The sequence below is a fragment of the Urocitellus parryii genome, chromosome 2, assembly GCF_045843805.1.
Source record: "Urocitellus parryii isolate mUroPar1 chromosome 2, mUroPar1.hap1, whole genome shotgun sequence".
Taxonomy (NCBI): Eukaryota; Metazoa; Chordata; class Mammalia; order Rodentia; family Sciuridae; genus Urocitellus; species Urocitellus parryii.
The window spans coordinates 93923771-93941901 of record NC_135532.1 but is presented as its reverse complement, the minus strand read 5'-3'; the positions used below and the strand labels follow the sequence as shown (position 1 = coordinate 93941901).

General features: G+C 37.0%; 1 protein-coding gene and 1 long non-coding RNA gene across 2 annotated transcripts in view; one reads left to right on the top strand and one right to left on the bottom strand.

Annotated features, from left to right (window-relative positions):
• LOC144250574 (uncharacterized) overlaps positions 1 to 8017 on the top strand; it is a 78780-nt gene extending 70763 nt beyond the window's left edge. The window contains exon 4 of the long non-coding RNA XR_013342513.1: positions 7178 to 8017. This is a non-coding gene — a long non-coding RNA (uncharacterized LOC144250574). The remainder of the gene's footprint in view (positions 1 to 7177) is intronic.
• Dock3 (dedicator of cytokinesis 3) overlaps positions 1 to 18131 on the bottom strand; it is a 656066-nt gene that overhangs the window by 67635 nt on the left and 570300 nt on the right. Inside the window, exons 23-27 of the mRNA XM_077793451.1 lie at positions 12720 to 12890; positions 9358 to 9550; positions 7100 to 7227; positions 5586 to 5732; positions 3544 to 3642 (exon numbers count right to left, since the gene is read on the bottom strand). Coding sequence (XP_077649577.1) covers positions 3544 to 3642; positions 5586 to 5732; positions 7100 to 7227; positions 9358 to 9550; positions 12720 to 12890 — 738 coding nt within the window. The remainder of the gene's footprint in view (positions 1 to 3543; positions 3643 to 5585; positions 5733 to 7099; positions 7228 to 9357; positions 9551 to 12719; positions 12891 to 18131) is intronic.

Genomic DNA, 18131 nt, shown 5'->3' with positions numbered 1-18131 from the left:
GCCAAAATTCATTCAAGAAGAAATAGAAAGTCTGAATAGATCTATCACAAGTGAAGAGATAAAATTAAAAAGATTTCACAAAAGATATCTATTTTTCTATTCTTGTAAAAATATTTATTTTTTAGTTATAGGTGGACACGATATCTTTATTTTTATGTGGTACTGAGGATCAAACCTGGTGCCTCACATCTGGTAGGTGAGCACTCTACCTCTGAGCCACAACCCCAGCCTCTATTTTTCTATTCTTTATTTTATTTATTTTTACTCTAATCTTAACTACTTTTTTCCTTCTGTTTGCTTTATTTTTCTTTTATTTAGCTAGTTTCTTCTTTTTAAAGATGTTGATAGACAACTTTATTTTATTCATTTATTTATATGTGTCCTGAGAATTGAACCCAGTGCCTCATACATGCTAGACAAGTGCTCTACCACTGAGCCACAACCTCAGCCCTGTCTCTAGTTTCTTAAAATAGAAGATAGGGTATTAATTTGAGAGTTTCTTTTTTACTAGATGACTTCACTGGTGAAATCTATCTTATACTTAAAATAATTAATACCAATATTTGTATTTATTATTATATGTGCCACTTTCAGTGTGAAATGGCATTGTTCTATTCTGGTTTTGATTCCCTAATAACTAATGATATTGAGTATATTTTTCTTGTGCTTAATTAGCTATGGGTACATCTTGTTTGGGGAATATCAATTCAAATTTTTTTGCCAGTTTTTAAAAAAAATTTTATTTGTTCTAATTAGTTATACATGACAGTAGAATTCATGTTGACACATCATACATAAATGGAGTATGACTTCTCATTCTTCTGGTTGTACATGATGTAAAGTTATACAGGTTGTGTAATCATATATGCACATAGGGCAATAATGTCTGTTTCATTCTACTCTCATTCCTATCTCCAAGACCCCTCCACTTCCTTCACTTCCCTCTGTCTAATCCAAAGTACCTCTATTCTTCCCTAGTCAACTACCTTATTGTGAATTAGCATCCGCATATCAGAGAAAACATTTGGCTTTTAGTTCTTTGGGATTGGCTTATTTCACTTAGCTTGATATTCTCTAGTTCCATCCATTTATTCACAAATGCTATACTTTCATTCTTCTTTAAGGCTGAGTAGTATTCCATTGTGTATATGTACCACATTTTCTTTATCCATTCATCTGTTGAAGGGCACCTAGGTTGGTTCCTTAGTTTAGCTATTGTAAATTGTGCTGCAACAAACATTGATGTGGCTGAATCACTGTAGCATGCTGATTTGAAGTCCTTTAGGTATAACCTAAGGTGTGGGATAACTGGGTCAAATAGCTCATACTACTTTCCAGAGTGGTTGCACCAATTTGCAGTCCTACCAGCAATGTATGAGTGTACTTTTTGCCCTGAATCCTCGCCAATATTTATTATTACTTGCATTCTTGAAAATTGCCATTATGACTGGAGTGACATGAAATCTTAGTGTAATTTTACTTCACATTTCTCTCTAATTGCTAGAGATATTGAACATTTTTCCATATATTTATAGATCATTCATATTTCTTCTTCTGTGAAGTGTCTGTTCAGTTCCTTTGTCCATTTACTGATTGTGTTATTTGGTTTTTTGGTGTTAAGTTTTTTGATTTCTTTATATATCCTGGAGATTAATGCTCCCTCTGAGGGAGCTTGTAAAGTACATATCATACATTCTGGCACATAATAGAAGATTAATAAATGACAGTTATAAGATAAAAAAATTTGGTGTCACATATAAGAAACTACTGCCTAAACTAGGGATATAAAGTAATACTTGTGTTTTTGTCAAAGAATTTTATAGTTTTAGCTCTTTTATTTAGGTTCTATAATATGTTTTGAGTTTTGTATAACAAAATTAGAAAAGAGGCAATTAATTTCTGGAAAAACAAAAAGTTCTACAAGAAAAGAAATATAATCAGAGTATAGCTTGCCACAGTATTTACCTAGTTGTTAATAAGAAAGTCTATCTAGCAAGAATGAGGAAACATATATATGTGAGAGAGGAATGGTTCAGGAGAATCATTCCCTTTTTCCATGGAGGAAGAAAATAAATAATAACTGATGATATCTAAAAATTATCAGTAGAAGCTTCCTGAAAAACAGCAAGAGTTGAAAGTGGCTGCCTTTGGGGAATAGGGACTAACAATTTGTCATGCTAAGGCAGGGAACTACTGTTTTATATAATAAACTTTGTAGTATTGTATTGTCTGTTATTATTTTATTTTAATTTTTGTAGCACTGGGGATTGAACTCAAGGATACTTTACCACTGAGCCACACCCCCAGCTCTTTTTATATTTTTGAGACAGAGTATTGCTGAGTTGCTTAGGGTCTCACTAAATTGCTCAGGGCCTTGCTAAGTTGCTAAGGCTGGCTTTGAACTTGTGATTCTCCTGACCCAGCTTCTAGAATTGCTGGGATTACAGATGTGCACCACCATGCCTGGCTCTGTTTGACCTTAAAGTCACATACACATATTGCTATAATAAAAATAACCATGTAAGCCAAAAACATAAGTGTGTATGTATACAGATGTATATGTGTATATACACATTATTAAAAAGTAAGAGAAGAATGCCAGCCTGACTGATATTTGGTTAATATAACACACAAAAGATGAAAATGATCTAGAACAGTCAAGTCTATACTTTCTAGGTCCACACCCAGCTTAGGTGCTGCTTGACCTGGATGTGGGTTTTTGTTTCACTTCAAGGGCTGTGAATGCTATCAATTTGCAGAGACCCAAGTCTGTGGAAAGGGAGGCTTCATTAGATACCAGAAATTTACAACTGATATTTTTTAACTGACTCAATATGGTTAATAAAGTTTACACAAGTTAAAAACAGGGTAAAAACACAAGTTAAAAACCATGAAGTATAAGAGACTTGGTTCTGTATAAAGGCAGAGCACAGTCCTAAAGTCTGCAATGATCCTTTACCCAGGGAAGAAGTAAATAGCATGCTCTAATGCAAAGGCACAAACCCCAGAAGTCTGTTACAGTTGATGCCTTGCTCAATTTGGGCAATGCTCTCCTACTGACTGGACCCCAGGCCCATTTCTCTGCACCATTTGCTCCTTAGTATCCAGCAGCCCAAGGTAAGCAGTGTACATCTTGGATTTCAAAATTATCTTCCAGAAATACATTTAAATGAAGAAGAGTTGTCACCATGATTATTATAGTTATTAAATATGTACCTGGTTTGCAGGGGCAAAATATAAAGGGGACTACCAAGTTCTTAAGAAAGGGAGAAGTCTTGATTTGCTGACCCAGTGTTGCCCAAAGTAGTTTCTAATGGTACATGGTCACAGAGCTGCTATCAATCAGAGAAAACTTGTCAATGTGGAGACACTGCCAGCTTTCTAGAGGCCATATACTTAGCTATAAATTTGGGCTGGTGAATCCTATACACTTGGTAGTGATAGTCACTTGAACTCATGCCCCTGACAGGGAAAAGTCCTGGGAAGTTTTGACTACACTCTGCCTTTCTGGGGTGAAAGGCTAGTCAGTGCTCTACTTCTTACCTTGAGTTCATCCTTGCTCTGGAAGTTGTCCAGTAGGTGCTGGTAATGAGTGTCACACATTTGTCGCAGCAGTGACAGAAGGCAGGAGACATACTCTCCCTGGAAACCAATGCAAAAAATCACTTGGCACAATCACCAAGGCTGTGTTCCCCCCATCCACAGAGGGCAAGGAGAGAAGGGAGGGTCTGAGATGGCCCCAATGATAATGGAAGAAAGATGACAATTCTGATCCTGAAAATGAGCTTTCTTTTCTGGAAGGTTTGGGAGTCTTAATAAGGCATTTGCAGCATGAGGCTACTAAAAAACCTTAACTTATAGTAAAGTAGTACTGCAAAATAAGGAAAATATTCTCATCCCTTACCCCCCAGGAAAGTTTTGATTAAACAGTCTTTTGTTGTCAGAGCACTATACTTAAGTCTGTAGGAGCTACTTGGAAGAGCAAGCATGTCCTTTTCTGAACAGAATTTGGACCTGTCCATCATGCTAGGATAGAGGAACTCTTCTTCAAGGACTTCCTGGGGACTTCCCAAAGCTTGCATAGGGCAACTGGACTGGGCAAACAGAACATGGCATATCAACATGACTGAGGGAACAAATATGGCTTTAAATTGAAACTTAAGGATAATTATAAGTCTTTAAAATTTCTTCAAGTTCCAACTGCGGTTCACAGAAGAAAATCTACTCTAAGGCCTCCAAAGATCATCTTGTAGCATTTTTAACATGGGGCAGTCAAGTATGGCCTCCTTCTAGAAGCTGTCTCTTCAGAATGGAAAGAGAAAAGGACTTCAAATATTTCCAAACTAATGGGAATTTAACAATTTTTTTAGTGTCTCAAATCCCTCCTAGATTCCTGAAATTATCACACATATATGTGTGTAAAATATATACATGTGTATGAACTGAAAAAATATATACGTGTGTGTACTGAGTTTTATCTGAAAAAATGAGCATTATAAGTCACAATTCTTTTGTTGTGAGGATCAGATCAGTTAATATATATGAAACAATGAAGCACAAAGTCCTGTATACAAAAAAGTACAATAAATTAGTTATTATCATCCTTATTATAATTTATATAAAATAGATCATTTCATTTGTAATATTGGTTAAGTGCTTAAAGCAGGGTCTATCCCACAGCAAATACTATGTAAGGGTTGGTTAGAAGGATGGTTTACCAGGACACACCAGAACACATTGAGAGTATTCTCATCAGGGGATAAAGGAGCAGACGCTCTTTCCAAGCCCAGTGCTCCAGATTACATGCCTACTCCAGGCACACTCCCTGCTCTCCCTAGTATACTAGAGCTTGGCATGCTCCCATAGAGGGTTTTTCTCAAAGAGAGCTCTATAACCTCCCATCTGCCAACTGGAAGATTCTGCACAAACTGTTTATCTTGTTAGGGTTGAGAAGTTCACTCTGGGTATGGGAATGGGGACTGAAGGCTCAAGGCACAACTCCCTATCCCTACAGAGAGGCTTTCCCAGATTGTTTCTCTCCTAACTGGATCATTCAAAAACATTACTGAACAATGCCTAAGCAATTCTAGCTCAACAGTTTTCCTTCCACTAGAAACTTACATACAAAGAATATGGACAAAAAGAACCAATTTGTAGATATTTGCAAATTCTGAGAAAATTATTCTGCCTGCACATGATTTAGGAGAGCATGTAGTAGAGTCTTCCTAGAAGAAATAGTCTATTTTCACCTTCAACCTCTTAATACATTTACCACATCCCTGCTTCATTCCACATTATAAAGAATAACTTTGCTTAAAGGCAAAGGTCAACTGAAATGGTGTGCATTAAAACAGGACAAGAAGCATTTCCTGAATCTGCCCTAAAGTAGACTCCTGGGAATATGAATTGAGAGCTTTTAGAGTGGAGAGAGGAGTTAGATTCAAGAAGGGGAAGAAGGAAGCATGCTGACCATCATGCAGGAAGGGAGGCTAAGATGAAGATGGTGGGATAGTGAGATGGGAGAAGATGTGGAGGAGCCCCAGGTTAGAAAAGAAGGCAAGAAAACCTGAATGTTAGTTACTAACAGTGATCTCGGCTGTGCACTGCGGGCACCGCTGCCCTCTTACCGCCTCCTGAGCGTGCGATTTGCTCATGATGGTGAGCAGAGTCTGCAAGAGCACGTCCAGGAGGCTCTCCACCATCATCTCTACCTCCTCCATGACATCTGCCTCCTGGGGTGAGCAGTGAGAAAGCATACCATTAGCACCAGGCCAAGCTGATGTTTAGCTGGCAGCGCTTACTAATTGAGCCGTATCAGGAGTGGTCTTCTGACTGGATTCTTAAAATTGAGCTCTTAGCCTCATCAATGCGTGGTACCTGCCTTCCTTCCTTCCCTCCTTTCTTCCTCCCACCTTTTTTGCTTTCTTTTTTTTGGGCATCAATTTCTTCCCTTTCTTTAGCAGTGAGCTGCCTATTCCCTCAGATATGACCTTGAGCTATTAGTAGATCTTATTCACTGCTGTGGCTTTTTCTGAGGACTGTTGGGAAGGAAAGCTGCCAAATCTTGTCTGGAGCCAAGAACAAACAATAGGATTACTATCACCATCAAAGTTACACTTGAGAAGCTAGGCCTCTGTCATCAGATTTACTTTAAGTCTAGACATCAAAGCTCCTCTTTGGGTCCTGTCTCCTGATCAAACCAAACATAACTCTTTCTTTTAGTTGTCTCTTCTGCTCTACCTGGATCACCTAGCTTCATATGTTCTTATTACCTGGCCCTTGGCCTTCATTTTAAATGCACTTGAAATTCTATTCTCTAGGAGAATTAATTTAATAAAATGGTATATAAGAAGCCCATTCTTGTTCTTAATCTTTCTTTATACTTTCCAAATTTTCTATAAGAAATATGCATTTCTTCTATTATCCTAAGTATACAAAATAAATATTATAAAAAATTATTACCTTCATCCATATCTTTCTTTCATTTCTTCTCTACCTCAATTCCTCCCCTCCCACCAAATATCTCTTTTTAATAGAAGGAAAAGAAAGGAAATAAAATAGATAAAAGCATTATTAGTTGAAATCTGACCTCTGAAATACAATTCTATTATCTAATAGGGCTTAGAACTCTTGTGGCTAACATTTTCCTCTTGAATATCCTGACCTGTCTGGCATGAAGTAGGAATGCCATATGGGTGGAATCAAGCTGTCAGGAAGCTGACAGAAAAGTCTGAATGAGCAAGCTGCCCCTTAGTCTGGGTCTGCTTCTTGTGTTCATGCCTAATATTCTAAGAAACTCTAGAATTAACATGTTTTGATAGAATCTGAGAATGGCAAAGGATTGGACTTTCTGGTAGTAGAAGTTATTATATTTCTGGGTAGGTTTATGGTAGTGCAACTTTTTAAAATAGCAAGAGCATGTTGAACGGAGAAGCCTGCTGGGCACACATAGCACTTGTTCACTTGGATACCTTCCTGTCACTGATGAAAGCATCTGACTGAGAGGCACACAAAGTGATCTTTGTTGGTCAGCATTTGGCTACAGAAACACAAGAGTAGGGCAGAACTGAGTAGGGTGGAGTGGGTGTGGGGCCACTACCAGAGAGCTGGTTTTGACGATGGAAAAGATGCTGCCGAGAATTCCTGAGCAGATTAGTAGCTCTTTCTGCTGTCTCAGGTGAAGGTGAATGTGATGGAGAACCACAGGAAGCAGGATGCGACGGGATTCTGGGAGAGAAAACACACAGATGAAGAAGCCCTTCAGAGGAGAACTATCTACTGCTGGAAGTTGGTGATATTGTGAGATTTAACTTGTTTCAAAGAAGGTGAGGTTGATCAAGAGAAGAGGTCACTCCCTACCCTTACAAGGGCCTAAAAGCTTTGTCTGGAAATTATAAGTCATCCTACAACACTGTTCTTCATTCTCATTTCAAACTCCAGCATCCACAAAATTTTATCGAGGATGAATGGTAGGAGTCTGAGTGCAAATGAAATCTCTTTAATGATTGGACTCCAAACTAAAAGCAAAGTTTATTTTACAGTGGAAACTCCATGTAGATGTTATACTTACCATGAACAATAATGACTAGATTTAGAGGCTTGATACAGATTACTGACTGACCCTCTTCATGCCCCTCCCATTCTGGTGCACATTCACTTCAAGGCATCAGGCTTCCTCTTTCCCCCCCACAGGCTTGTTAGACTGCTGCTTGCTGTGGCCGCAAAAATAAATGGAACAGGAGCACAACTTTTGTCTTGTCATAGACTTTGATAATTAGCCAACATTTATTGTCAATCCTACTCTGTACATTCAAGTACTTCTCTTTTCTCTCCCAATGCTACCCGAATAGCATTTTCATCAGAAGTTGTCTATATTTAGAACTCTGACTTATTCTGAGACCTTAGGCAATTTGTTTCTTCCTCCATGGGTTTGATTATTGTCATCTGTTCATGTTCTCCTCTAAACTTACTTTACAGAGTTGATTAGAAGACAAAGTGAAATGCAAGTGTGAACATGTTTCTGGTACCTTGTACTCCTATGTGGTCCATGATTGTGTGACCCTGCAGGTTTGATAATACCTGGCCAGCATGATTTAGTAAGATTATCAGTAACACAAACAAGCCATGGTATTTGGATTTATTACTCATATTTGACAATATTAAAGTACTTCATATGAAATTCATAAAGTTTTTTTCAGTCAAAGACAAATTGCTTGATATATAGGAGATTTGGCAGAAAAGTTAATACTGTATTTAATAGACCAGGATACCAACATACTAGGATTTATAACAATAAATAGCTACTTTCAGACAAAATAGTCATTTGTTATTAGAACCTGCTGAAGAAGACACCAAACTGGTGTATACTGAGAATATGCATTGGTTAAATGACATCACTGGTAAAGAATTTCTTTGCTTTAGGGAAGATAAATACAAGTGAAATGCAAATGAAAATTTGGTGGTGGCTAATCATCTCAAAATTCAATTGGTCTAGTGCCACATACATTTTCAGAAAAAAATTTCTGAAATGATTATGTAAAGCAGTTGAGCACATGCAAAAATACTAGAAATAAAGAGTATAAGTGTGAGTAGTCTGTGGTTTTCCTTCCCACATATTTCAAAAGCATCTTCTTTCAAGCAGTGCACAAAGCTTGGGTGTGCACTGGCCTTGGCAATACTGTGTCTAAACCATTGATGACATTATCAATCAAGGAGCTAGAGAAGAAAGCAGTGTTTACCATAAACAGTTACTAATGAAAAAAAGCTGAATTTCTTGGTGACAGCTTTATTATCAGCAGTACTGTACAATGTCAGAGATAAGTCAAAGGGCATACCTATTTAGTAGTTGAAGTGTACATAGCCACTGAGCTGAGGAATTATTGTTCTTATGTTTTAAAATCAAACTTAAAAAATTAACCAACCCAAATTCTAAATTATAAAAATTCTTCTGGGTGCAGGGGCAGATGCCTATAATCTCAGCTACCTGAGAGGCAGAGGCAGGAGGATCACAAGTTTAGGCCAGCCTGAGACACAGATGTGCCCCAGGATGTGAGTACTAGGAATAAACTGTAAGACCTAAGGCCTAGATCTTGGCTGCATTTCTAAACATAATTCACCAAAAATTCTATACTTTAAGGGTCATTTTTTTTCTTTGTATCTATTTATTTTTTAAAATTTGAGACAGGGTCTCCCTAAGCTGCCTAGGCTGGCCTTGAATTTGCCATCCTCCTACCTTAGCTTCTTGAGACGCTGGAAGGGGTTGCTGGTTTCTTATACAATGATTGATAAAACTGATCCTTTGATTAGCCCCGAAGGGGAGCAATGTGAGTCTGACTGACTCATCCTAAACTGATCTACCTGAAAAAGAAAACAGGCGGCTGTCCACTGTTCTGGCGATGGATTGAAGCTTCACCACATCCATGGACTGTCCGATGTGCACAGTGCTTGGCATGCTCCCTAGAGTTCCTCTCACAAACTCTGCCACCTCTTGCACAGTGAACATTTGCAGCAGTTCATCAAAGATAGTTGGGAAAGAATTGAGGAGTGCAGCCTGCAGAAGCAAGTAAATCTCTGATTAGCTCAGGTCTGCATCTATCTTACATGCTCAATGATATGAGGTTGAAAAAAGCTGAGAAGGTATTGCAGCACCCCTGCCTTGGGAGGTTCCTTCCTGACCCTTGATTCTATCCTGGCTGATAGCACTTCTGGGGGATGGAGTAACCAAAAAGGAAAGAAGAGACTTTAGTGGGGCTAAGGCCACTTGAAGCTTTCATATTTACCAAGGTATTTTCAGGCAAGAGAAGGAAGTATAAAGAGAAATTTTCTCAATGTGGCTTACAAACCATAGTTATTTTTGATCAAATGGATTTTAATGGATTTAAATTTTTTGTTTGTTTTTATGATCAAGCTTGTGACTTTCTTATTTTAGTTCCAAACTCAAATCAGGAACCTCTTCAAGAAAATATGACAGAGAAAGCTGAGAGTCTTCAAGTAGCATCAGCTGTTCTCCACTCACAGCCCTGTAGTCAGCATTCTAGCTCTGAGACTATTTCCCCAGGACAGAGATGTTTATATAAAACCAAAAAATCTGAAGACTCTGCAAATTATTTTCTTCATATGGGATGTGTAGCAGTCTCAAGTATAAATTTAAAAGGATGGGAAATGTATGGATTTAATCACTCATGTACTCTTAAGAACTGATTATATTATCTTAAGAGTTTAATGACTCTGATGACCTAGGCAAGGAGATCAGGTGTGTGTGTGCGTGCATGTGTGCACACAGGCTTCTCGGGTCAGAGTTCTGGCAGACACATACAGTGGCCTCTTGAGGATTATCTGGTAATAAAGATAGTTACAGGCCCTTAAGGCAGTAGGACACTTTAGAAGAAAGATAATGGGGTTTTGCACTAGACAGACATGAGGTTCTTTAAGCGGGGTATGATGGTGCACACCTGTAATTCCAGCTGAAGAGGAAGTAGGACTGAAGAGGCTGAAATAGGACTATCATAAGTTTGAAGGCTGCCTGGGTAACATAGTAAGACCCTGTCTCAAAAAATAAGTCTAATCAGCTGGCTGGGGTTGTAGCTCAGTGGTGGAGCACTTGCCTCACATGTATGAAGCAAGGGTTGGATCCTCAGAACAATATAAAAATGAATAAATAAAATAAAAGTATTATGTTCACTTACAACTAAAAATATTTTTTATAAAAGTATACCAAAAAAACTCCCCCAAAAGACAACTAAAAAACAACAATACAAAATATCCCTGTGACATAATCTCTGTTGAATTACTGTCTCAGTTCTCTCATATATAAAATGGGATGATACTATTATTTATCTCCTAGTATTGGTATAAAGAAAAAATAACGTGCATAAAATTCCAGTAGAGTGTTGAAACAAAATAGGCCTTCAATAAATGATCTTATTCCCTTCTCTTGTCTAATGGAAGCAGCATGACAGAAGCTTTTTGCACTTCCCAGTACTCTTATACCATTAACCTAAGATTCAAAAAGGGAAATGGAAGAGAGCTCATTTTTCCTAAGTGGCAGGATGCGGGAACAGGACATTTTCATTGATTGCTTCATTAGGCAGTATACACTGGCTTAGAATGAGTGAAAATTTATGCCACGGGGAAAAGCCCAACACACTGTTGTCTATGTTCAGGCCAGGTTCAATTGAAGAACTTATACAAATTCTACCTGCAGATTCTACTCTGTGAAAATATCAAGGAGATTGTTTTTCAGTAATTAGAACCAGCTCAAAAACATATAAGCAGTTAGTAGATAAAAAAAGAAAAAGGGACAGGGGGAGGGAGTAGGCACTTCATAATCAATAACATATAGTAGCTGATTTGCTCTTTTAAAAGGTGACATCTTCCATAATTATGTACTAGGACAGAAGGACACCCATACCCTGACATTTTCTAGTGGCCATAATCAAAGGTATAAAGTCTAATTAAACAAAACACTTGCTGATAGTTCTGAAATTCATGAAACATGATCCTGGCACCAAACAGGTTTGATTCTGACACAGGTCTAAGCTGAGACAGGCTTAAGCTATTTATCTAGATGAGTACAGGGCATTGTATGCCATTGATACAGGCCATTGCCAAGTTCCTCAAAAGCATATCAAAAAATCTTGTTTTGTTAGCTATCAGCAATCTCCACGTAACCCTTTTGGGTGGAGCAGATACCCTAGGTGCCAGTTGGAAGGAATTGATGGGCTACAGGAGGGGCAGGGAGAGGAAGATGAGTTGCTTCAGGCATTTAGAATGAAAGACTATGGAAGAAATTTGCCTTACAGAGGCACCTGAAAACCTTGAGGTATTCACTTATAGAGACTAGCTCACAGGTGATCACTTGCCTCTGGGCCAAGGGGCATAAAGGCAATTGGAATTAAGAGTAATACATAGTCAGGAGGAAAACAAAAATAGTAGACTTTTCTAAACTTAAATGTTTAAACATACACTTGCACAAACAACATAGATGGCAGTGACAGAATGAATGAATGTGAGAGAGGCTACCTGATCTTTGCTGACAGGTTTGGGTGTAATATTAGCTTCAAAAAACTATAATTCATTAGAAAAATTCCAACATTAATTTTTAAAGAGAAAATAAAATAACCCTCTGTGACTGAAGAAATAAATCTTTGATTCATTCTATTGCAAAGTTACATGGAAAAGATAATAGATTAGCTGGATAGGCAGTAAATATGAGGAAGTAAATTTTCTTCCAACACTGATATTTCTAATAAAAGCTAATCCTAATTTTTAGCTATTGCTTTCACGTTATTCCTCCTGTTTTTTGTATTCCACTCTAAATATCTGGAATGGACACTTTATAGTAAAAAATTAAAAAAAATAATAGTGACAAGTTAGAAAATAAAATTCCCCATAAATTCTAAATATACTTGATGAATAAGATGATAAAAAAAACAATAGTTTGGTGGTTAACTAGATTTGGTAAAGGATTCATGAGAATAATTTTGTATTGCTTTTCAAACAGAAAGTCACAAAGCTGTTTTATACTTGGCATGAGGCATAACTGTTTTCCATGTAAAAACAGCATTCTGTTCTATCAGGTGTTTCCTTGTAAATTGTAACTTACCCAACACACAAGGTCCTGGCAGGGCTTTTTCAACTCTGGAAGCCAGAGGATAAAGAAACCACTTGCTAAGACAGACTAGGAATTTAGCAGCAAAACTTCTCTACAGCTCACAGACCTGAGTGAAAAGGAGTGTTTCTGAATTTCTGCTGTCCAGACTGAGCACAAACCGAATGGACTGGAAAAGCTCTTGGATGCTTGACCGGAATTGCTCCTCTTCCATCCCACACGTGGCTCTTGAGTACAGGATCCGTGACTGAACAATGAATTTGAAAAGGTACTCCAAGGCCTAAAAATGTGGGAGGAAAAGCAATGGAGAGGTGTTGAAGTTGCTCAGGAACTCACATAGCAGAAAACTAAGGGCAAACTAATGACAAGTTCTACCCTAAAGTCAGACGATGGGCAATTCCAACTATGGAGACAGGCACTATTTTGTCTTTTTTAAAGATTTTTTTTTAAAGTTTCAGTTTCATAGCAGATTGATAAGAAGGTACAGAGATTTCCCTATATCCCCCAATCCCATACATGCATAACCTCTCCCATTACCAATATGTCCCACCAGTGTGGCATATCTGTTATAATTGATAAACCTACACACCATGGCACATCACTACCACCCAAAGACCACTGCTTACATTAGGGCTCACTCTCAATGTTGTGTGTTCTGTGGGTTTGGACAAATTATAACAATATTCATCCACCATTATAGTGTCACAGAAGTATTAAACAGTTCCCCAAATACTCTAAATTCTGCCTATTTAGTCCTCTCTCCCCCTTAGCCCCTGGCAAACATTGATTATTTTACTATTTCTGAAGTTTTGCCTTTTAAAAATTATCATATAGTTGGAATCATTATAATCACCCAGTATTGCAATATAGACTTATCAGATTGATTTCTTTCAATTTATAGTATGAATTAACTTTGTACATGTCTTTATGGCTTGATTGCTCATTCTTTTTAAAGCACTGAATAATGTACTATTGCCTTTGTACCATTGTCATTTTTCTTCTTATTTTTGCTTCTTAAAAATTAGAGCATTACATTCATTCAAAGAATAGAAAGTCAACAAATAAATAACCTAACATTACATCACAAAGACCTATAAAAAGAACAAATCAACAGTAAAAGTAGAAGACAGAAAATAATTAAAATCAGAGCTGAAATAAATGAAATTAAAATAAAAGAAACAATCCAAAAATTGATGAAACAAAAAGTAGGTTCTTTGAAAAAAATAAATAAAATTGATAAATGCTCAGCTAGGCTAATAAAGAGAAAGAGAGAGAAAACTCAAATTACTAAAATTTGTGGTGAGAAAGGAAACATCATAATGGACAATATGAAATACAGATGATAATCAGAAACTATTTTGAAAATTCATACACTAATAAAACAGAAAACCTTAAAGTCATCAACAAACTTCTAGAGATATATGACCTACTCAAATTGAATCAGGAGGACATTGAAAATTCAAACAGATAAATTTCAAGCAATGAAATTGAAGATACTATCAAAAGCCTACCAAGAAAAAAAAGCCCAGGAGCAAACAGATTCTCAGCTGAGTTCTACCAGACTTTCAAAGGATAACTAACAACAATCCTCCTCAAATTATTACATGCATTAGAAAAGGAGGGAACTCTTCCAAATTCATTCTATGAAGCTAGTATCACCCTGATACCAAAATCAGACAAAAACACATCAAGGAAAGAAAACTTCAGACCAATATCCATCATGGACATACATGCAAAAATTTTTATAAAAAACTGAGAAATCAAATACAAAAACATATTTAAAAGGTATTGCACCACGATCAAGTGGGGTTCATCCTAGGTATGCAAGGTTAGTTCAACATATGGAAATCAATAAATGTAATTCATCACATCAATAGACTTAAAGACAACAATAACATGATTATCTCAACAGATGAAAAAGAAAAAGAGAATAGAAAAAGTATTTGACAAAATACAGCATTCATTCATGTACAAAACACTAGAAAAACTAAGGATAGTAGGAACATACCTCAATATTGTAAAAACTATATATGCTAAACCCAAAGCTAACATCATCCTAAAAGGAGACAAACTGAAACCTCTAAAAACTGGAACAAGACAGGGATGCCCTCTTTTACCACCTACACTCTAATTACTCCAGCTAGATCCTGGAAACTCTAGCCAGAGTAATTAGAAGATTAAATTATTATAATTAAAAAGGATACAAATAGGAAAAGAAGAACTCAAACTATCCCTATTTGCTGATGACATGATTCTATATTTGGAAGACCCAAAAAAACTCTACTAGAAAACTTCTAGAACTCATAAATGTATTCAGTAAAATAGCACACTATAAAATTAATACCCATAAACCAAATGCACTTCTATATATCAGTGATGAATCAATTGAAAGAGATTAGGAAAACTACCCCATTCACAATATCCTCAAAAACAATAAAATGTTTGGGAATCAATCTAACAAAAGAGGTGAAAAACCTCTACAATGAAAATTACAGAACTTTAAAGAAAACAAATTAAAAAGACCTTAGAAGATGGAAAGATCTTTCATGTTCTTGAGTATGCAGAATTAATATTGTCAAATGGCCATACTACCAAAAGCACTATACATATTTAATGAAATTCCTGTTAGGTTTCCAATGACATTCTTCATGGAAACAGAAAAATCTGTCATGAAATTCATTTGGAAAAACAAGAGCCCCAGAATAGCCAAAGCAATCCTCAGTGAGAAAAGTGAAACAGGAGGCATAATAATATCAGAAATTAAAGTATACTATAGAGCTATACTAACAAAAATAGCATGGTACTGAAATCAAAACAGACATGAATAGCAATGGTACAGAACCAAATACTTAGAGACAAACCTACATAAATATCTGTTATTGCATACTAGACAAAGCTGCCATAAATATACATTGGAGAAAAGATAGCCTCTTCAACAAATGGTGCTGGGAAAACTGGAAATCCTATCTCTCACCTTGTACAAACTCAACTCAAAGTGGATCAAGGACCAACCTAGGCATTAGACCAGAGACCCTGTACCTACTATAAGAAAAAGTAGGCCTAATTCTCCATCATGTCAGTTTAGGAACCAAATTCCTCAACAAGACTCCTAAAGCACAAGAAGTAAAATCAAGAATCAATAATTGGGATGGATTCAAACTGAAAAGCTTCTTCACAGAAAAGGAAACAATTGAGAATATAAACAGAGAGCTTCCTAAATGGGAGAATAACTTTGCCATCTTCACCTCAAATAGAACATTAATTTCCAGGACATATAAAGAACTCAAGGGTTCTGTAGTTTTCATTGTATAGATCTTTCATTCTTTTGTTAAGTTGATTCCCAAGTATCTTATTTTTTTGAGGTTATTGTGAATGAGGTAGTTTTCCTCATTTCCTTCTCAGAGGCTTTGTCACTGATATACAGAAATGCCTTTGATTTATGGGTGTTGATTTTATATCCTGCTACTTTGCTGAATTCATTTGCTAGTTCTAGAATTTTTCTGGTGGAGTTTTTTTTTTTTTTTTTTTTTTTTTTAGGTATAGAATCATATGGTCAGCAAATAGTGTTAATTTAAGTTCTTCATTTCCTATACATATCCCTTTGATTTCTTTTGTCTGTCTAATTGCTCTGGCCAGTGTTTCAAGAACAGTGTTGAATAGAAGTAGTGAAAGAGGGCATCCCTGTCTTGTTCCTGTGTTTAGAGGGAATGCCTTCAGTTTTTTTTATTGTTGGTAGTTGAAAACATTACACAGTTCTTAATATATTATATTTCACAGTTTGATTCAAGTGGGTTTTGAACTCCCATTTTTACCCCATATACAGATTGCTGTATCACATCAGTTACACTTCCATTGATTTACATATTGTCATTCTAGTGTCTGATGTATTCTGCTGTCTGTCCTATTCTCTACTATCGCCCCTCCCCTCCCCTCCCCTCCCCTCCCCTCCCCTCCCCTCCCCTCCCCTCTTCTCTCTCTACCCCCTCTACTGTAAATCATTTCTTCCACTTGTATTATTCTTCTCTTACCTCTCCTTTCCTCTTATATGTAATTTTGTATAACCCTGAGGATCAACTTCCATTTTCATGCAATTTCCCTTCTCTCTCCCTTTCCCTCCCACCTCTCATCCCTGTTTAAAGTTAATCTCCTTCTCTAGCTCTTTGTCCCTACCCTGTCCTTAGTTACTCCCCTTATATCAATGAAGTCATTTGGCATTTGTTTTTTAAGGATTGGCTAGCTTCACTTAGCATAATCTGCTCTAATGCCATCCATTTCCCACACATGCCATGATTTTGTCATTTTTTAGTGCTGAGTAATACTCCATTGTGTATAAATGCCACATTTTTTTATCCATTCATCTATTGAAGGGCATCTAGGTTGGTTCCACAATCTTGCTATCGTGAATTGTGCTGCTATGAACATCGATGTAGCAGTGTCCCTGTAACATGCTCTTATTAGGTCTTTAGGGAATAGACCAAGAAGGGCAATAGCTGGGTCAAATGGTGGTTCCATTCCCAACTTTGCAAGAAATCTCCATACTGCTTTCCAAATTGGCTGCACCAATTTGCAGTCCCACCAACAATGAACAAGTGTACCCTTTTCCCAACATCCTCTCCAGCACTTGTTGTTGTTGGACTTCCTAATGGCTGCCAATCTTACTGGAGCGAGATGGTATCTTAGGGTGGTTTTGATTTGCATTTCTCTGACTACTAGCGATGGTGAGCATTTTTTCATGTACTTATTGATTGATTGTATGTCCTCCTCTGAGAAGTGTCTGTTCAGGTCCTTGGCCCATTTGTTGATTGGGTTATTTGTTATCTTATTGTCTAATTTTTTGAGTTCTTTGTATACTCTGGATATTAGGGCTCTATCTGAAGTGTGAGGAGTAAAGATTTGTTCCCAGGATGTAGGCTCCCTGTTTACCTCTCTTATTGTTTCTTTTGCTGAGAAAAAACTTTTTAGTTTGAGTAAGTCCCATTTGTTGATTCTAGTTGTTAACTCTTGCACTATGGGTGTCCTATTGAGGAATTTGGAGCCTGACCCCACAGTATGTAGATCATAGCCAACTTTTTCTTCTATCAGATGCCGCATCTCTGATTTAATATCAAGCTCCTTGATCCATTTTGAGTTAACTTTTGTGCATGGTGAGAGAAAGGTATTCAATTTCATTTTGTTGCATATGGATTTCCAGTTTTCCCAACACCATTTGTTGAAGATGCTATCCTTCCTCCATTGCATGCTTTTAGCCCCTTTATCAAATATAAGATAGTTGTAATTTTGTGGATTGGTTTCTGTGTCCTCTATTCTGTACCACTGGTCCACCCGCCTGTTTTGGTAGCAGTACCATGCTGTTTTTGTTACTGTTGCTCTGTAGTATAGTTTGAAGTCTGGTATCGCTATACCGCCTGATTCACACTTCCTGCTTAGCATTGTTTTGCTATTCTGGGTCTTTTATTTTTCCATATGAACTTCATGATTGTTTTATATATTTCTACAAGAAATGCTGTTGGGATTTTGATTG